Raw genomic sequence first — 20,646 nt, 5'->3', positions numbered from 1 at the left:
GTTTCCAGGGTGTCATTGAGGCTCACTCTTGATTTGAACGGATGTTGCCAAGGGTCGGTAACCCTTCTGTGTAGACAGACACCTTAGAGGAGGGAGTTGGTGGCCCTGTACTTGGGTGGGACCTGAATAGTGATGTGGGGGCAGTCCTCAACTGACTCAGCCCTCAGGCACCTCTGTTTCCTAAATTCCACATATGGATGAAATCAGATGGTATTTGTCTTTTCTGACTGACTTATTTTGCTTAGGATAATATGTTCTAGCTCCATCCACGTCTTTGCAAACGGCAGGATTTCATTCTTTTTGATGGTTCAGTAATGTCTGTGGTGTATGTACCACATCTTCTTTATCCACTCATCATTCCGTGGACATCTGGGCTCTTTCCATAATGGCTGTTGTAGATAATGCTACTGTAAACATTGGCGTGCACGTACCCCTTTGAATACTCATTTTTGTAGCCTTTGGATAAATAACCTAGTTGTGTGATTGGTGGGTAGTAGGGTAATTCTATTTTTAACTGTTTGAGAAACCTCCACACTGTTCTCCAGAGCGGCTGCACCATTTTGCATTCTCACCAACTATGCAAATTGTTCCCCTTTTCTCCACATCCTCTCCCACACCCATTGTTTTTTGTGTTGTTAATTTTAGCCATTCTGACAGGTGTGAGTTAGTATCTCATTGTAGTTTTGATTTGCATTTCCCTGATGATGAGTGATGTTGAGCATCTTTTCATGTGTCTGATGGCCATCTGTATGTCTTTGTAGAAAGGTTTGTTCATGTCTTCTGCCCGTTTAAAAAAAAATTCTTTTTAACATTTATTTATTATTGAGAGACAGACACAGAGCGTGAGCAGGGGAGGGGCCGAGAGATGGAGAGACACAGAATCTGAAGCAGGCTCCAGGCTCCTAGCTGTCAGCAAAGAGCCTGATGTGGGGCTCAAACTCACGAACCATGAGATCATGACCTGAGCCCAAGTCGGATGCTTAACCGACTGAGCCACCCAGGTGCCCCTTTTCCTCTATTCTGAATAGAGTATATGAATAGAGTATCCCTTGCTGGATAGAGTATTCTTGGTTGAAGAATTTTCCCTTTCAGCACTTTGAATATACTAAGCCCCTCCCTTCTGGCTTGGAAAGTTTCTGCCGAAAAATGTTCTGAAAGCCTTATGGGGTTTCCTTTGTATGTAGCAGTCTTCCTCTGTTATGGTTCTTTTAAAATATTTTCTTTCTCACTATATTTCGCAAATTTAATTACAATATGTCTTAGTGTGGATCTGCTTTTGTTGATTTTGATGGATCTTTGATGTGCCTCTTCAATCTGGTTATCTATTTCCTTCCTTAGATTAAGGGCATTTTCAGCTATTATTTCTTCAAAGAAATTCTCTGCTCCCTTTTCTCACTCTTTTTCTTCTGGGACACCTTTAATGCTAATGTTATTACATTTGAAGGAGTCACTGAGTTCCCTAAGTCTGTGTTCATGTTGCATAATTTTTCTTTCTCTCTTTTGTTGAGTTTCGTTGCTTTCCATTACTCTGTCTTCTAGGTCATTGATTCATTCCTCTGCTTCTTCCAGCCTGCCCTTCATTCCATCTAGTGTGTGTGTTTCTTTCTTTTTTTTAATTTAACCCTTTATTTCTGCTGTTATTCCTTATGTCTGTGTTAATGGTCTCACTGATGTCCTCCACTCTTTTCTCAAGTCCCGTGAGTATCCTTAGGATTGTTGCTTAAATTGGCCATCAGCCATGTTACTTACAGTTGCCTCACTTCGATCTCCAGCTGTGGTCTTGTCCTGTCCTTTCATTTGGAACAGATTCTTTTGTCTCCTTATTTTGTCTAAGTCTCTGCACCTACTTCTGTGTGTTAGGAAAGTCAGTCTCCTGATCTTGAGGGTAACGGCCTTCTGAAGAGGTCCCGGACTGCCCTTCAGTGTCATGTCTCCTGTCCCCAGGGCGCTCAGCAAGTGTCCCCAGTGTGTGCAGCGTGTGCTCTGCTGTTGTGTCCTGGCTGCTTTATCCTTCAGGCCAGTTGTCTGCAGAGGCTCTGCCTCTTGTGGGCAGTGATTGGTCTGAATGTGGCGCGTTTTAAGTAGCGGTGCTCTGGTCTGCTTGTGAAATGAGATCGTGGAAGCGAGGCCTCGCAAAACTCCCTGGTGGCGAGACAGCGGTGTGAGCAGGGGTTTGGGCCGGTCTTCTGGGGGAAGGGGGCCTGCTGGGAAGGGCAGCTGCGCTGGAGCCTGTGGCGGAGGTGACGGGGTGGGAGGGCGGGGGCTGAGCGTTTGGTGTGAGCGAGTTAGGAAGCAAGTGGTGCCCGACTCCGCTGGTTCCCGCAGGCGTCCCTGTGCTTGTGCTGAGGGGCGGGAGGGAGGTGGCGCCTGTCAAGTCTTTGTTCCTGAAGGGGGTCTCTCTGTGAACGTGGTCTCTCTGGGCCCAGCCCTCTGAGATGAGCAAATCACCTCGCCCTGTGTGCTCCGGGGGCTCTTCAGGTCTCTTCAGATCGTGGTTTCCATGGCTCCGGTCCCTGGGCTGTTGGCCTGCCTCCTCTCCAGGAGCAGCACAGTGCCTTCCGGGCTCTCCCTGAGCCAAGCCCCTGCCCTTTAGAACTCTAGGCCTGAAGCCCTGCTGTTTGCAAGAACTTGAATGGGCCCTCTCGCTTTCCGAGCCAGTTGCTGCGGGGCTCCGTCTTCCCGTGAGCTCCCTGTGTGCATTCTGTCCTCACCCTTCCCTGCAGAGGCGGCTCCGTCCCGGCACAGTGGCCGTCATCTGTTTCTCTCCCAAAGCACATCTCTTCTCGTTCTGCCGGTCTTCAGGTTGATTTCTGGGGCACTTGGGATGGTTTGATAGTTACCTCGTTGTGTTCGTGGGACGAGGGGAGTCTCGGGCCCTCCTACTCCGCCATCTTCCCCGTATCTGGTGGCTTTTTGTGTCTGCCTGTCTGTCTGCGCCCTCCTCCCACACAGGTATGTTGTGTGCTCTGACAGAAGTGCTTGGCCGGCCTCCCGCCACAGGAGCAGTGGCTGCATAGTTCTGGTGGGCTGGGCTGAGGCGGGACCCGGTGTGGCTGGGTGTTGGGTTCTCTTGGCAGAGGCTCACTGGCTCTTCGGGTCCATTGGCCGTTCTGGAATTCCCGACACTCCCTGGGAGCCCTCGGTTCCCTCCCAAGAAAGCTGGGTTCGGTGTCCTGAGGAGTTGTCCTCCTTGGCCACTTCCCCTGCAGTGACGTTGTCTCCTCACAGAAGAGTGAGAGTTTCTGTGTGTTCAGAAGTGGCTTCATCATGTAGAATGTGTATGTTTAGGAAAGGGTCCTTGTTAGGGGAGCTAATGCACTGTGCCTCCGAGGGTCACAAAAAGATGCCACAGTTACTGTTTTCTATAGGAATGTGTATATATGGTACTATTTATTTATTTTTTTTATTTCAGAGGAAGCTGGGGTGGGGACAGAGAGATGGGGGGAGAGAGAATCCCAAGCAGGCTCTCTGTTCAGTGCAGAACCTGACTTGGGGCTCGATCCCACAACTCTGGGATCATGACCTGAGCCAAAACCAAGAGTTGGACATTCAACTGACTGAGCCACTCAGGTGCCCCTATAGGAGTGTATTTTTCTTTTAATTTTTTAATGTTTATTTTTTATTTTTGAGAGAGAAAGAGCACAAGCGGAGGAGGGGCAGAGAGAGAGGGAGACACAGAAACCGAAGCAGCTCCAGGCTCTGAGCTGTCAGCACAGAGTCTGATGCAGGGCTTGAACTCACGAACTGCGAGATCATGACCTGAGCCCAAGTCAGACACTTAACTGACTGAGCCACCCAGGTTCCCCTAGGAATGTATTTTTACCTTTTTGTTTTAAAGTTTTTTTTTTTTTTAATGTTTATTTACTTTTGAGAGAGAGAGAAAGAGACGAAGTGTGAGTGGAGGAGGGGCAGAGACCAAGCGAGACACAGAAACCAAAGCAGCTCCAGGCTCTGAGCTGTCAGCACAGAGCCTGACCCGGGTCTCGAACTCACGGACATCATGACCTGAGCTGAAGTCTGCCGCTTAACCGACTGAGCCACGCAGGTGCCCCATAACTTGTCGTTTTAAATAACCCCTCAGCCCGTCTCTTCAGTCAGGCAGAGCCATAGCGTAAGATTTCAGGGCCCCAGGCGGCTCTGTTTCCCTTTCATTGCAGTTGAGTTTCTGTTTCTGTGGCGGAGGCACGGCTGCTGCCAGGCGCCGTGTGACAGATCACTGTGTGGCGGGCACAGCCCCTCGTGGAACCGGCCACCTGGCCCTCACGCCGGCCTCTCCCTCCAGGCCTCCTTTGGGAGCTCAAGGGGCTCCCACTGTTGCAGCAAGAAGACGCTGGTCTTCCTCTTCAAGTTCCTGTCAGACCTCGTGCCCTTTGAGGCGCCCCGGTACATGCAGGTGAGTGCAGTCCCAGCCGCCCGGGTGTCCCTCCTCCGTGCAGGCCTCAAAGGAGGGAAGTCATCGTGCCCTGGGCACCGGGGCCACGTTTGGGACGGTCAATCGCCCGGGAACCAGCCGGTGCGTGTCGCTGGCGGGTGGTCGGTGAGCGCGGTGTCGCGTGCAGAGGGTGGGGCGGGTCTGTTGCAGGCACAGGAGGGTGTCCCCAGCCCCCGCTCAGCAGGAGGAGCACGTGCATGTGCGGTCCAGCCCCATGTGTGTGCTTTTAAAATGATACGTCTTTTGGGGCGCCTGGATGGCGCAGTCGGATAAGCGTCCGACTTCAGCCAGGTCACGAACTCACGGTCCGTGAGTTCGAGCCCCGCGTCGGGCTCTGGGCTGATGGCTCAGAGCCTGGAGCCTGTTTCTGATTCTGTGTCTCCCTCTCTCTCTGCCCCTCCCCCGTTCATGCTCTGTCTCTCTCTGTCCCAAAAATAAATAAACATTGAAAAAAAAAATTAAAAAAAAAAAAATGATACGTCTTTTTTCCTCCCTCTCTCTCTGTCCCTCTTCTGCTCATGCTCTATCTCCTCCTCTCTCTCTCTTAAAAATAAATAAACGTTAAGAAAAATTAAAAAAAAAGTTTTAAAATAGGTATTTTTTCTTTTTTGTTCTTTTTGTAGCTTCAAGTTTTATTTAAACTCCAGTCAGTTACCATATAAAATGATACATTTTTATATCAAGGAAGAACCGGAAGGATATACCCCAAAGTGCCCGTGTCCGTTACTTCCAGGGGGGAAGACCTTCATAATTTATTATCTTTTTATTAAATGTCTTAAGTTTATTTATTTTGAGGGAGCGTGCACAAACGGGGAAGGGGCAGTGAGAGAGGGAGACAGAAGATCCGAAGCGGGCTTTGCGCCAGCAGCAGCGAGCTCGACGTGGCGCTCGAACTCACAAATGTGAGATCGTGACGTGAGCCAAAGGTGGACGCTCAACCAACTGAGCCCCCTAGGTGCCCTGAGTGTGCATTTTTAGTAACAAATCTATACGAATCTCATTGTTAAAAATGCCTTACTGCAAGCTTTCTTTTTTATTTTATTCTATTAAAAAAAAGTTTTTTTTAACGCTTATTTATTTTTGAGACAGAGAGAGACAGAGCATGAACGGGGGAGGGTCAGAGAGAGGGAGACACAGAATCTGAAACAGGCTCTAGGCTCTGAGCTGTCAGCACAGAGCCTGACGCGGGGCTCGAACCCACGGACCGCGAGATCATGACATGAGCCGAAGTCGGCCGCTTAACCGACTGAGCCACCCAGGCGCCCCAAGCTTTCTTTTTTAAAATGAGATGACTATAACCAGCATTCTTTGGGCGGGTAGGGCACCTGGAGTCTGATTTTCACTTCTTTTTTTGTAAATACGACATTTGCCTTACGTTCCAAAGAATACATCTGACGGAATGGAGGAAGGAGAATAAAGAACTTGCCGCCACTGAGTGAAGCCCAGAACTTCCTTCCCACCCTTCCGTGGGGACTTGACCCCTTGTCTCCTGGGCACTGCTGTGGTGGTGCTGTAGCCGCAGCCCTGGAGGACAGTGCCTGAGCAGAGGCGCTGGGGTGCGGTGGGTGACGGGCCAGCTCTGTGGGTGGGCCCCACCCCATGCTCTCCCTGGCATGGCCCTCTTCTGAACGCCTCTTCTGGCCCTCTTCTGCTCCATGGATGTCCGTGGGAGCAGGTAGAGACCCTGGGATTCTGTCCCACCTCTGGCTTCAGCCCCCAGGGTCTTTGGCTAACCCTTGGACCCTCCCGACGTCCAACAAGTGCAGCTTTCGGAAGCGGGCTGTTGCTGCCTCCCCGGAAAGTCACCAGCAGTTCACGGGCTGGTGTCACCTGCTCTGCCATCTGCCCACAGGCGCACATTCTCCACCCACCGCTGGTGCCAAGCAAGTACCGCTCCCTCCTCACAGACTATGTCACGCTGGCCAAGACGCGCCTGGCCGACCTGAAGGCGAGTCCTGGCCTCCCCTCCCCAGCAACGGCTCCTTCCTCAGCCTTTCCCCGCAGAGCCCAGCGCCTGCCTGGTCCTCCCATCCCCAAACACGTCTCCTCTGCAGGTTTCTCTGGAAAACATGGGCCTCTACGAGGATCTGTCTTCAGCCAGGGATGTGACAGAGGTAACGTCACCTTGTTTCTACTGCCCCTTGAGGCCTGTCGCCTGTGCTCACCAAGCTCACTCTGAGCTGAGCGTTTGAGCCTTTTCTTTCTGGTGCAGCTTGAGGGTGGGAGCTAACTGGCAGGTACTTACTCTGTGATGCTCTGCCCTTGTGAGAGCAGGAGCAAAGCAGGTCACTGTGTGAAGGAAAGTCTGTCATTTAGATCTTGGTTCATGTGGGTATGCATAGAGCAGGAGGTCTTTCAAATGGGGTAGGGGAAGATCATGTTTTTCTAAGAATGACAGAAAAAAGCGTTAACTATATTTACGTAAAGCAGAAGTCAGAATGCTGTGTGGTGTTCATATGCATTGTTTTGAGAGCCTCAAAAACTTTGTAAAAGCTGTGAGCCGCCGGAGAGCCCTCCCAGCGGCCCGTGACGCGCTCCGTGAATATTTGTAAGTGTTTAATGCAGCTGTCCATTTAAGATGTCTTGCTGCTCATAAGTCATTTCACATTTTTTTTTAAGTCTCAAAAGTTAAGACTCTTCCCCTTCCCACTTCAGATCTTTCTTTAGACCCTTTTATTCTCCTAGGGGGACCCGGGAGGGTGGCAGAGGGTCCCAGGCGTGCTGAGTGGTTAGTGGGGTGGCTCATTGCCAGACGCGAGCTCTCTGAGAGCAGGAAACAGCGGCTGGTGCCTTTGTGTGGTCTTGCTGGTAATGGTTGGAACGTTCCCTTGCCGTGCTGGCAGTGAGCACTCGCCATCCACCCTGACATGGCAGAGCTGTGCTCGAGGGGAGGCTCATGACACCCTTCTCATCGTCTTTTCTTCCACATCCTGTGTTCCCTTCCCACCCTCCCTGTACGGAGCCAGCCCCACAGCCAAGCGCACCAGGATGTGGAGAAGGCCATCGCAGTGTTTGAACACACAGGGAGAATCCCCTCTGCGGTCATGGAGGCCAGGTAGGGTCGTGCTTCCCCGACCCGTCCTGTCTGTTCTCAGAGCCAGTCGGAGTAGAATGGCTTTCGTATTTGTGGGTCTCCAAGGGTAGATGTCCAGCAAAAGTCGTGCAGAGCCTTTCTGTGAACCTTGTTTTCTTGATAAAAGCTGACAGGTAGTGTGGAGAAGAGCCCCCACTTAGAGGGTTTAGGGCCATAACTTTGTCACTGATGCTTCATGGGTGACCGAAGTGCAGCCAGGACAGAATCGAATAGCAAGGTTGTTGTGGGTTTTGTGTGGTCCCGAAACGTTTTCAACTGTGGTTACTGTCAGTGTACGGCAGCTTTTCGGAGGCCTTGCTTCTCAGAGCTGTGACCTGACCCCCGCTCCCAGGATTCCGAGCTCAGCCCCAGGGGAGCGCCCACAGCTGACCTGAAGTGACCGGCCCAGATCGCACGGCTGTGCGGCGGGCAGAGTGCCTTCCAGATTCCCTGGGACGCGAGCTTGTTGCTTCCCTGTGTGGGAAATGTCCCAAAACGGTGAAAAAGAAGACTTAAAACTGTGGTGTGATGTCACAGTCACGTGATAGGATGTGAGACAGCCTCTGAAATGTAGTGGCTGTCCGTGGAAATGGATTTCGTAGTTGTCAGTAAGGGGCTCTAATGCCTGTGTCGTCTGACCGAGTGTGTGACCCTCCTACCCCGCTCTCCTGTGCTGCAGCATCTTCAGGAGACCCTACTACACGGCTCACTTTCTCCCTGCCCTCCTCACGCCTCGAGTGGTCAGTATGTGCGGTCGCGGGCCTGGGGCCCTGCTGGCAGAGAGCGGGTCCCTCACTTGACTCCCATCTTCCCCCACAGCTCCCGAAAACGCCTGATCCCAGAGCGGCCTTGATCGAGTCCCTGAGGAGGTACGTGAGGACACCTGCTTCCGGGAGGGTTCTTGACAAATGTAAAGGGTTGTGCCTCTCGTGTGGAGGAATGTGTTTTATCTCATGGGTTTTATTTATAAACTATTGGCTCAAAATCGGTTAAGATTTTAAAAATAAAATTTTTTTTTCAATTTTTTTTTTTCAACGTTTTTATTTATTTTGGGACAGAGAGAGACAGAACATGAACGGGGGAGGGGCAGAGAGAGAGGGAGACAGAATCGGAAACAGGCTCCAGGCTCTGAGCCATCAGCCCAGAGCCTGACGCGGGGCTCGAACTCCCGGACCGCGAGATCGTGACCTGGTTGAAGTCGGACGCTTAACCGACTGCGCCACCCAGGCGCCCCAAAAATAAAATATTTTTGATACTATCATTTTTCACTGAGGATTATCAGTGTGGGGATTTAAGAAAGTCAGGCGATTGCTCCATAATCGCTGTGAAAGAATTTAAGCCAAGAAAGAAGAGAACAGGGAGACTCGGAAGCCTTGCTCTGCAGCAGGTTCGGCCGGACCTGAGACCGCAGGGCAGGGCACGCAGCCTTGGCTTCCCGGCTCACGCTAAGACCTCCCCCAGCCGAGAGTTGACCAGCTTCCCTGTCCTCCTTCCTGTAAATCCTGCTTCCCAGTAACCCTCTTACAACACAGCGATAAGAAGGTCGAGGAGAATGAGGCTAGAACGTAAAAGTAAACTTTGTCATCTTATATATAATAGGACTATTCTCTGGGATCCTTATTTTTATTTATTTTGTGTGTAAAAGAATCCAGAAGTACAGAGACCAGTGCAAAAAGTGCTTCTGTACTTCACTCACATTCATGCTTTGCTGTGCCTTTCCTTTTTTATGTTTTTGTTCAAAATAAAATTGTATAGGTATTGTTGAAACCCTTCTCAATCCAGCTCCCTGACCTGCTTTCCATTTTCCCTCTCTAAGGAAACCATTATCCTGAGGTTCACATATAATCTTTTTATTTATTTGTTTTTATTTTTTTAAGAAAAATTTTTTTAATGTTTTTATTTATTTTTGAAGGAGACAGAGCATGAGCGGGGGAGGGGCAGAGAGAGAGAGGGAGACCGAATCCGAAGGAGGCTCCAGGCTCCGCCGAGCTGTCGGCACAGAGCCTGACACAGGGCTCAAAGTTATAAACCATGAGATCATGGCCTGAGCCGAAGTCGGACACTTAACCGACTGAGCCACCCAGGCGCCCCTTTTTATTTATTTTTTTAAACATTTTAAAATTTATTTTTAAGAGAGACAGAGTGAGCCAGGGAGTAACAGAGAGGGAGAGAGAGGATCCCAAGCAGGCTCTGCACTACCAGTGCGGAACCTGACACGGGACTCGGACTTTGAACCGTGAGATCATGACCTGAGCCTAAATCAAGAGTTGGACGCTTAACCAACTAAGCCACCCAGGTGCCCCAATCTTTTTCTATTTTTAATTTTATTACATATATTTAAAGGTAAAAGTATGTGTGTATACATGCACATATCACCCCGTGTCCCTCTGCAGTTGGTGTTTTCACTCACCCTGATGGCTCTGGGTCACTTGACCAATAGCATAGAATTCTGTTCTGTGGCAACCAGCTGCCATGTTGCACAACCCCGGGGGTGCTATGGCCTGCAGCGTGACTACCTTGATTAATTTATCCGTCCCCTAGAACAGAACTCTTAGGTTAACTCCATTATAATGCTCTTTTAATAGTGCTTCAGTGAACATCCTTGGATGTGTATCCATGAAAATTCCAAATTTTTAGGGGTGCTTGGGAGGCTCAGTTGGTTAAGTGTACGACTCTGGGTTTTGGCTCAGGCCATGATCCCATGGTTCGTGAGATCGAGCCTCACGTTGGACTCTGTGCTGACAGCACGGAGCCTGCTTTGAATTCTGTGTCTTCCTTTCTCTCTGCCCCTCCGCTGTTTATTCTCTGTCTCTCTGTCTCTCTCATTCTCTCTCTCTCTCTCTCTCTCAAACTCAAAAAATTTTAAACTCAGAATTTTTAGTGGAATTTCCTTAATTTATGGATTAATATTGGGTAGTTGACTTTATTGTAACTTTCTTTCTATGAACATCGCATATCTATTTAAGCTTTTCAGTAGTAGATTTTTCTATCTTGTAAATTTTTAGTTAGATTTGCTACTGGGTACCTAGATTTTGTTGTTGTGAATAGCATATTATCTTCTGGGGTTTAAAAAAATTTTTTTTTCATTGATTATTGAAGTATAGGTACTCCTGTATTAAGTAACCCTACCGAACTTATTTATAGTAGGTGATTAGTTGATTCTCTCTGTAGATGAGCACAGTAGATTTCTATGTCGAATAAGTTTGTCTTTTCTGATTTTTATACCTTTTAGTTTTTGTCTTGTTAAATTGGGTAGGCTTCTTAGTGTAACATGAAATTGTAGAATAAGCTGGCATCGTGTGTTGTTTCTGACTGAAATAGGAATGCTTCTGATGTCTTACCACTATTTCTATTTGCTGTAGTCTATATATTAAAAAAAATAATAATGTTTGTTTATTTTTGGGAGAGAGACAGAGTGTGAGTGGGGGGAGGGGCAGAGAGAGAGGGAGACACAGAATCCGAAGCAGGTTCCAGGCTCTGAGCTGCCAGCACAGAGCCCGACACGGGGCTCGAACTCACGAATCGTGAGATCATGACCTGAGCCAAAGTCAGATGATTAACCAACTGAGCCCCCTAGGTGCCCCTGTAGTCTTTATATTTTCATTTCCTTTAACATATTCAGAAAATTCCCTCTGCAGATTTGCTAAGGACTTTTAGCATCAATTCATGTTTTTTTGCATCTCTGAAGGTGGTTTTTGCTACTGTGAAATCTGTTATGTGATAGATTACAGTGATTTTTCCACTTTCCTTGCATTGTGGATCACCTACTTTGTAATGATTTTTTATTACATGGGCTGTTGAATGTGGTTTAATGATGACTTTATTTAGGATTTTTGCATCTGTGTCTCATACTTTTTTTTAATTCATGTTGGCTGCTTTGGCATCAAGGCTATATTCCATTCTCATGGAATGAATTGGGTAGCCTTCCCTCTTTCCTGTCTTCTGAAACAATTCATGTAGCACAGGGATTCTGCGTCTCTTAAAGTTTGATAAAACTTGGCTATAATATCTTTTCCTCATGTCTGTCTCAAAGGCAAACTATTGACAACTGAATCGGTTTCTTTCTTTCTTTTTTTTTTTTTTTCATGTTTATTTATTTAGAGAGAGTGCATGAGAGCCAGGGAGGGGCAGAGAGGGAGGGAGAATCCCAGGCAGACTCCGCACTGCCAGTGCAGAGCTTGACAGGGGGCTCAGGCCCACAAGCTGTGGGATCGTGACCTGAGCCCAAATCGAGAGTTGGAGGCTTTACCTACTGAGCCCTGCGGGCACCCTTATTATTTCCTACTTTCTTTGACTTCACGCTGTCATTCTTAAGTTCTTAAGCTGGTTGTTTAACTCAGTGTTTTACAGTCTTATGTTTTTGTTTTGTTTTGGTTTGGTTTGGTTTGGTTTTGCTTATTTATTTAGAGAGAGAGAAACAGGGCACAAGCAGGGGAGGAGCAGAGACAGGGAGACACAGATCTGAAGCAGACTCCAGGCTCTGAGCTGTCAGCACAGAGCCTGATGTGAGGCTTGAACTCATGGACTGTGAGATCATGACCTAAGCCGAATTTGGACGCTTAACTGACTGAGCCACTCACGTGCCCCTCTTTCTTGTGTTTTAATAGAGGCGTAGCTTAATAAAGTTTACCTCTAAGTGTTACTTCAGTGCCTTCCAGAAGTTTCAACATATAGTTCTTACATTGTCATTCAGTTCTAGATATTTTATTACTTGCGTTATGGTTTTCTTATAATTTATGAGTTAGTTATAAACGAATTAAAACATTTTCCGAACATATAGGTGTTTGCCCCTGAGCTTTTATTGTTAATTTCTAATTTAATTACATTATTTTCAAAGATGATTTGCTTTTTATGGATTTTTAAAATATGTATGTATGTATTTACTTATTTTGAGAGAGCGTGAATGAGCAAGGGGCTGAGAGAGAGGGAGAGAGAGTGCGTATCCCGTAGTGGGGCTGGAATTCCTGAACCATGAGATCATGACCTGAGCCTTAGTTGGATGCTTAACTGACTGTAGCACCCAGGCGCCCTGATGGATTTTTTTTTGAGACTTTCCCTTAGATCTCGTACGTGTTCAGCATTTGTAAACATTTCCTTTGTATTCTTTACTTTGGAGGTATAGGGTCTGTCTGTTAAATTGTACTTGTTCCCAAGTTTTCTGTATCTTGACCAGAATTCTGTCACTTTGGTTTATCAGTTTATTAAGGATGTTGTTGTGGTTTTGTCATTTTCTCCTGTAATTCTGTCAGATTTGTCTTTATGCATTTTGAAGCCTATGTTACTACTTGCAAACAAGTTTTTATGATTGTTAAAATAAAGCCTTCAAAATATAGCTGCCTTGCTGGATATTTTTTATTGTGTAATGTCTTTATTAGGCTTTATTTATTTATTAGGCTGTTAATGCCAGCTTTTTTTTTTTTTTTTTTTTTTTTTTTTTCCTTTTTGGTGTTTGCATGGTATGGCTTCCTAATTTTTTGACATTTATTTCTGGCTTTAAAAATTGTTTTTGTCAAAGTTCAGTAAGAATGCAGATTGAAGAGTCAGTTCTATAAAGTTTATTAAGAGAAATAGTCATTCCCTCCCCTCCACGCCTCCCTGCCATTTCTTTTTCTCTGGAGGCGACCATTTTCAAGTTTTGACTGATTTTTGTTATTTATCTCCATATTTCTAAATAATATTCTTATTTTGCGAGCAACTTACCACTTTTTTTGTTGTTTTAGGCCATATCAATTGGTTTTCCACTATTTGAGGATGAAGACCTAGGTTTTTTGCTTCTACCCACACAAGTAGATGTCCTTCATACAAAAAAATCTTTTAAATTTTAAAACTCATTTTTTTTTTTTTTAGGGTTATGTAAACACTATTCAGAGTTCACCATTAGGAATGTGACTACCTTTCATTTCTCTGGGGCTCCTAATTATCTTTGTTTTATCTTAACCTTTTGTGTGTGTGTCATTCAACTGCTATCCAAATCCGCCATCTCAGTGTCCTCTCACTCAGACCTTCAAGTGCTCACTCTGTCGCTTCTGAGAGAGAAAGGCCTTCTGGAGCCTCCTAGCTGGCTCCACTCTGAATTGTTAGCTTTTTCTGCGATCCTCGTACCTTCCTTTGACCGCCTGGGAGTGTCTTTGATTCTTCTCTTTTCTGGACCCTAGACCATCCTGTTTCTGGATTTACTCCTGTGTTTTGGTGGGACACATCCTACTGAAGCTTTTAAGAAGGGTGAATGGGAGGTAGCCTTTTTTTTTTTTTTTTTTTTTTTGACATTTTCTTCAGCCCTCACATTTGATAGTTAATTTGACTGGGTGTAGAAATGTAGAAATCTTGCTTGGAAATATTTTCCCTCACATTTTTAAAATATTGATCTATTGATGTGTAGCTTCCAGTGTCGCTATTGAGATGTTAGGTTTCTGATTCTTTGCACGTGACATGTGTTTTTCTCTCTGGAGATTTGCAGTATCTTTTTTTTTTTTTTTTTTTTTTAATTTTTTTTTTAACGTTTATTTATTTTTGAGACAGAGAGAGACAGAGCATGAATGAGGGTGGGTCAGAGAGAGAGGGAGACACAGAATCTGAAACAGGCTCCAGGCTCTGAGCTGTCAGCACAGAGCCCGACGCGGGGCTCGAACTCACGGACCGCGAGATCATGACCTGAGCCGAAGTCGGACGCTTAACCGACTGAGCCACCCAGGCGCCCCTGCAGTATCTTTTTTATCGTTTCCTGGGTTTTCAAATTTCATTGCAATGTATTTTGGTGTGGGTCTAATTTCATTTCTTGGTTAGGCGGATGGTGGGCCTTTTAATCTGGAATTTCGTGTCTTTCAGAACAAAGAAGTTTTCTTGGATATTTCAAAACCTTTTGTTAAGAAAAATTTAAGATAGAAATGTAGGATAGTACTTATGTAGCCCTCAAATTCCTCTGTCCACCCACCATTCTGGGCCATTTTGTTTTTATTTTTAGGGAGAGAGAGTGCATGTGTGTGCGCACGCAAACGGGGTAGGAGTTGAGAGAGAGAGAGAGAGAGCGAGAGAGAGCAAGAATCCCAAGCAGGCTCCATGCCCAGCATAGCTCCTGACGAGGGGCTCGATCTCATGACTGTGAGATCATGACCTGAGCCAAAATCAGTGGTCAGACACTCCACTGACTGAGCTGCCCACACACCCTCTTCTGGGCTGTTTTGAAGCAAACCACAGACACGGACTGCTTGATCCCGCTTACTTCAGAGCGGGTCTCCTTTCCTGCCTGGTTTCTTCTTGGGGCTCTTCCTTTTCGGACATTACACCACCAGGATTGTCTCCTGACTTGTTCTCTGTTACATTTTGCATGTCTGGTCTTTTGGGTTTTGTTTTTTTTTTTTTTGTCCTCTCCTTTCTGGGAGATTTCTTCTGGTTAACTTGCCTGTTCTTTCTGTCACTGGATTTTTCTGTTTATGGAAATCCATTCTCCTCTAATAGCTGCGGTGTTTGATCTTAGGTCTCTGAGGATGAGCGATGTCTGAAGTGTTCTTTTCTGTGAATTTTTCCATTTCCTTAGATGTGCTCTTTCTTTTTATTTGCCTTGATTTCTAATCTGTAAGCTACCCGCCTTCCAGTCTCTGGGGCAGTTGCGTGCTCCTCCGCTCCAGCCTGTCCTCTGCCTTGCTTTGGCCTTTGATGGCACTCCCATTCTGGAATACGGCCACCTCCCTCCTCCTTTTCCTGGCTCATCATCAGGCCTTGCGGCACTGTCGGCAGGCCTCCTTCCTGCCTCACTGCTCACTTGGAGACTTTGTGTCCCGCAGGCTAGGCCACTGCCCGTGTCCCATACTTGGGCTGCTCTTCTGAAGGTGACTCCACAGCTCTTGTCCTTGGACTTGTCACTGTGCCATGAGAATGTGCCAGCCAGGGGTCCATGCCCTGCAAAACCCTTATCACAGGACTTTGTTCTATAATTCTCTGTATTTCTAATGACATCAGTTGGGTGCTTTTCTCAGTATTCTTCATTAAAAGTAATAAAAGTCCTCTTTAAAATTTGGAAATTACCCAGACTTTAACGAGAGAAGTAAAAATCATTTATAATCTCACTACCCTATGAAAACCACGGTTGGCAGATATGTGTACATGGCAAATTATGAAACACTAAGAACCATTTGAGTCCATGCACATAATGGGTTTTTTCTAAAAACAGAGTCCTACCATAAGGTATGGATAGTAGACTATATCACGTATTTTTGTTTTATGATAGTTTTTGAAATTGTAAGCTTGCGAACTAACTTGAGTCCTGGTTGACTTGGTTTTCATGTTTTCTCCTGATCCAGAGCAGATAAAATTCCCCCGTCTCTGTACTCCGCCTACTGCCAGGCCTGCTCCACTGCCGAAGAGAAGAAGCCAGAAAGTAAGGTTATGGGTCTCTCCATCCCTGTGTCGGGCACTTTTCCGCATCCCGGGTCCTGAGGTGTGGGGGTGACAGGCACCTCAGTGCGTGTGGTCTGGTTAAGTCGGGACGGACGCGCCCTAGTCGTCAGGTCCTGGGCTCCCAGCCTGGGAGCCCCGGAGAGTTACCTGCCAGAGCCCCTCCCTGAGGTTCTGCATGAGGCCGGGATGTGCGTGCTGCTCGCCTGTTCTGACGCAGGCTTTAAATTCAGGGGACGTCCCGGACTAGGAAGCCAGGCTTGACGTCCGTCGTGTCGGTTCTGACGCGTGGCGTGGTGGCTGGTCTGCGGCGGCTCTCTCTTTGGACGTTTGAGTCCTGTGGCGGGCTGGGGATCGCTCGGCTCACAGGAGTCAGTGATGTCGACCCAGGTCCCGTCTGTGGCAGCGGCGTGCGTCGGGAGACCTCGGTGCTCCGAGCGACTGGGCGGACTTGCCGGGCGGTGGGGTGGCCTGTGTCTCGGCAGGAGCCGTGCCGCGAAGCCGTTCTTGTTCGCTACTTTAAATCCTCTGACATTTGCGGGGCCACCTGGGCCGAATGAGGTGGCGATTTCTGGTTCTGTCTGCCAGAACCTTCCTGTTACACGCGTGGGTGCTTTCTCACAGTCGCGGAGACCCGGGAGACTTGAGTGGGCAAAGAACGACGGTCCCGGGTCCCCTGCTCGTTCGGACCAGTACTGCAACAGCTCACCATTGTGGGGCTCCCAGGAGGCAGTGGGGCTGCATCCAGTGTGGTGGGGGGCGTGCCCCTCCGTCCCCGGCCCCCTGGCCCTGCCTTAGGGGCCTCGCGGATGTTTTGTGTCTCATCCGGCAGGGCTTATAAACGAAGACTCATCACTTCTAGTTTCGTCTCGGTGTCTCCCTTGTGAGGCTCGCTGTGGACACCCGGTGTTTTCTCCGGCGACACCAGAACTCGAACTCGTATTTCTAAAACGTTTGTGGCGTGCTTTTCTTTGCATAACGACAATTATGTGTTTGGACTCCTGGGTGGCTCGGTCGGGGGAGCACGTGGTCTGGATCTCGGGGTCGTGAGTTCCAGCCCGACGTTGGGCACACAGCTTACATTTGAAAAGTTAGAGAACTTTTTTTGAAGAAGTGTCTTTGTTTTACAAATACATGATCAGATCTAATCTTTTTTCAAAAATCTCGTAGACATGTTGAGAGCTGATAATCATCTTGTATATTAATTTTTAAGTTTTCTCCTTTACATCTTTTCTTTTAATATCCTACTATAAAAGCCAGTAGGACATTACTTAAAAGTTTTAGAAATGGAACAAATTACGACCCATCCACAATTCTCCGTACCCACCGAGACGCCCTCGCCATGCTTCTGGTCCTTCTTTACACATGTGTTTTTCACACTTACGGCAATGTTGCGCATAGAACCATGTTTTTTCTTTCTTTTTCACTATTTTTAATTAAAAAAATTTTTTTGTAAGGTTTATTTTTGAGAAAGAAAGAGAATAGAGCGTGTATGCTAAAGCAGGGGAGGGGCGGACAGAGAGGGAGACCCAGGATCTGAAGCAGGCTCTGTGCTGACAGCAGAGAGCCTGATGTGGGGCTCGAACTCAGGAATTGTGAGCTCCTGACCTAAGCTGAAGTCGATCGCTTAACTGACTGAGCCACCCGGGTGCCCCAGATCATGTTTTTTCTTAAATTACTACATTTATAAACAAGTTTCTGATACCAGTGACGGGTGCCCAGCAGTGCAGCGCCTCGTGGAGTCCTGGCGCCTCTGTCTGCCGTGGACATGGAGAGGCCGCATCCAGCTGTGCGTGTCCCGTCATTTCTCAGGTGCAGCCCCGGGAATGAAGGTGGAAGCTGTCCGTGCCGAGGGACCCTTGGGACCACTCGCAGCCGCGCTAAGAGAGCTCAGAGCCGCGATGACGGACCCCACGCAGTATGACGGTGAGGACATGGCTGTGCGCAGGGCCGTCTGCAGTGGGTGTTGGGAGGGACGAGTGGACGTCCAGCCGTGGCCAGGGCTCAGCGTGACGACAGCGCTGGCGGATGCTGAGGACTTGCCTCCTTTCACCTGGGATGGGATGGGAGATGGGTCTGTCGTTCAGGCTGTCACAGACCCTCAGCAGATTGAATACTCTGCTCTTGGAGCTCCTAGCAGAGCAGGTAATGAGGAGGAAGAAAAGTAACGGCACCAAGGTGTGGGGTTTTCTTTCTTAACTGAGTAGCTGTAACCCTGAACACTGGGTCTCTGCTTCTGCGTGACCATTTTCCATAAAATGGTGACTCGTGAAGGATTCACCTCATGTGGTGTGTGGCAGTCCATGAAATAAAATGCTGACTTCCCCTACTTTGGAGATTTTTGGTAGGGAAAATGTAGAATCTAATGGAAAAAAGCCGTGTTTTTCCTGGTACCTGTAAGAGATTTTTATAGATGATAAACCCATTTTATTCAAACCAGGACAGAATATCCCATGAGAGCCTCACAGAGGAAATATTAACAGCACCGCCTCAGTTTCCCTTGCTCCCTGTAGCATCTCCTCCGCGACCATAGGGGCATGGCCTTGCCGAACTGCGCTCCTGCAGAATTTGGCGTGAGGGGACACTGAGGTCTGCGTCAGCCTTGTTGCTCACAGTAGTTTCCGTCTCCGGCCAGCACAGTCGGCCTGTCGCCTGACCTCCGGTGCCCGGAGGCTGTGGCTCCTCGCCTTTGGCAGACCGACCCTGGGGCGTGGAGCAGACGTGGTGCCGTGTGGGAGGGTTGGCCTGCGACTTCAGATGGAGAACATGCATACAGGGTGAAAGAGAACCGCCCAGATGACCCCAGGCCGTGAGGACAGCGGTCATGCTCACCCTCAGCGTGCTCCCACCACCCGCCAGCGGCTGGCGGAGGAGCGCCGCCCTGGGGCTCGTGGCCCTGGTAGCGCCGGAGACGGGGCTGCTGTGAGCCGCTGCGCGCGGGAACGCCGGCGCCCCCTGCAGGCAGCCCGCGTTCGCCTGCTCGTCTAACTTGGTTTCTCCACGTGCAGTTGTGGCTGCTCGGGTGGCAGTTGTTTCTGAGCGGCTCGGCGCCGCCTTGGGCCGCGCTGAGGAGGACGGCAGCTCTGGCGGATCGCAGATTCAGCTCAGCGTCCTCACGCCAGGCCTGGAGCAGCAGGAACAGGAGGTGAGTGTGGGATGCCTGGCCTATGCTGCCGAGTGGGGCCGGATTGTGTAAGAAGTCCCGGGTGTGTGGGCCTCCTCTCCACCCCGTGTTTTGCCAGGCGAACCGTGTGCGTGGAAACGACACCCGGGAGCCGGGCAGTGTCGGGCCTGGGCTCAGCCGGCCCCAGCCTGTTTGTGTACAGACCTTTTAAATTTCTAGAGGAGAACACACAGTGGAACCCGTCTGTGGCCCCGGAGCCTAAAACAGTTTGCTCCTTGGCCCTGTGCGGGCGAGGTGTGCTGAGCCTGTTCTCTGCTGTGAAATTTCACAACGCCTGGCCTGCTGTCTCCCAGGACGTGGGAATGGGGTTCTGGCGCCAGTTGGTGTGATGGTTTCCTCTCCAGACGCAGGCCTGCCTTACTCACACGTTGCTCTCGGGGACTCTGAGCTCTCGGTGACCATCTGTCTCTCTCAGGTCGCGGACCTCCTGCTGACGTGTTTTTGTCAGAACCTGATCGTAGCTTCCAGCTTCGCCTCGCCAGACAGGTAGAGGCTGGGGGTTTTCACCGGGCGCTTTGGGGCTCTGCTGGGGGCGGCCGGGGTGCTCGGAGCAGGCCTCCCTCGGGGAGTGGGGTTTCTCCCTGTTTTCTGTGATGAGGGGCAGGGCTGCCCACTCCTTGTCGACCTCTGACCCTTGGTCCTGGATCCTGCCTTCTGGCTTCTGTACTGGTTGGGGGTCCCAGGTGGGGTGAAGGGGCAGTGCGGAGACTCAGCGGAGATGAAGCATCTCCCCCGGAGACCTCGCCGTTGGGGGAACAGCCTACATCTTTCTCGGGCCCCCTTCGCTCCTCCGGAAGAATCCGTGGGAGGGCCGTGCAGGGCCAGGAGTGGCCAGACTGCTGGTCTCTGGCTGTCTCTGCAGGCAGGGCCCCTGGGCTTCTCGCTTAGTGACGGCCATGTGTGGACGCAGGCTCCTTCCTGTCGTGCTCACCAGGCTCTGCCAGCTGCTCCGTCACCAGGTACAGCCGCCACCTCTGTCCGCCTGCCTGGGAAGTGGGCTCTGCCCTCCTTCCTGCAGAAACACTCTCTCCCGTTTCAGGGCCCAAGCCTGAGTGCCTCCCACGTGCTGGGGTTGGCCGCCCTGGTCGTCCACCTGGCCGAGTCCAGGTCTGTGCTCCCAGAGGTGCATGTGGGCCTCCCTGCCCCCGCCGAGGGCCTGTCCGTGGCAGAGTTCTTCAGTAGCCTCCTGACGTTTAGGACCTCGGAGACCTCGCTCTTCTGCCTGAAGTGAGCTGCCCTCACATCCGCTGTGCCTCCCCGTGCTGGACAGAAGTCATATACTCACCAAATGCAATTGGCCAACACAGACATGCTCCACGGATAATCATTCTGGAGTCTTACGTTGTATTTATGTGTCTGTGTTTCTTTGTTTACAAAAACGAGGTAGTGCTACTTTAAAAACTGCTTCTGAAGACGTTAACGACAGACTGTAGACGTCCTTCCACGTTGGGAAGGGTTGTGAGCACTACCGGGTTTTGTCTTGGGGGCGCCTGGCGTGTGGGGGGACCCGTCCCTGGCTCCCCTGTGGTTAGCAGCTGCTTCTCTGGAGTGAGAACCTGCAGGTGG

The 20,646-nt window shown here is 49.2% G+C and overlaps 1 protein-coding gene across 23 annotated transcripts in view; it reads left to right on the top strand.

The window, feature by feature from the left end:
- Positions 1–20,646, top strand: part of FANCA (FA complementation group A) — a 63,794-nt gene that overhangs the window by 22,440 nt on the left and 20,708 nt on the right. For 17 of the 23 annotated variants that reach the window (XM_045045656.1, XM_045045657.1, XM_045045658.1 and 14 more), the window contains 12 exons: positions 4,158–4,393; positions 6,146–6,380; positions 6,487–6,546; positions 7,399–7,487; positions 8,185–8,245; positions 8,325–8,374; positions 15,803–15,879; positions 17,709–17,822; positions 18,905–19,041; positions 19,496–19,566; positions 19,943–20,039; positions 20,120–20,307. In XM_045045656.1, the coding sequence (XP_044901591.1) occupies positions 4,158–4,393; positions 6,146–6,380; positions 6,487–6,546; positions 7,399–7,487; positions 8,185–8,245; positions 8,325–8,374; positions 15,803–15,879; positions 17,709–17,822; positions 18,905–19,041; positions 19,496–19,566; positions 19,943–20,039; positions 20,120–20,307 (1,415 nt within the window). Of the gene's footprint in view, positions 1–4,157; positions 4,394–6,145; positions 6,381–6,486; positions 7,488–8,184; positions 8,246–8,324; positions 8,375–15,802; positions 15,880–17,708; positions 17,823–18,904; positions 19,042–19,495; positions 19,567–19,942; positions 20,040–20,119; positions 20,308–20,646 lie in introns of those variants that run through there. The other 6 variants (XM_019820198.3, XM_003998369.6, XR_006590188.1 and 3 more) reach the window with 5 other exon arrangements.

This window comes from Felis catus, chromosome E2 (assembly GCF_018350175.1).
Source record: "Felis catus isolate Fca126 chromosome E2, F.catus_Fca126_mat1.0, whole genome shotgun sequence".
NCBI classification, from domain to species: Eukaryota; Metazoa; Chordata; class Mammalia; order Carnivora; family Felidae; genus Felis; species Felis catus.
The sequence above is the reverse complement of the archived record's forward strand: the minus strand, read 5'-3'. Positions and strand labels throughout refer to the sequence as shown.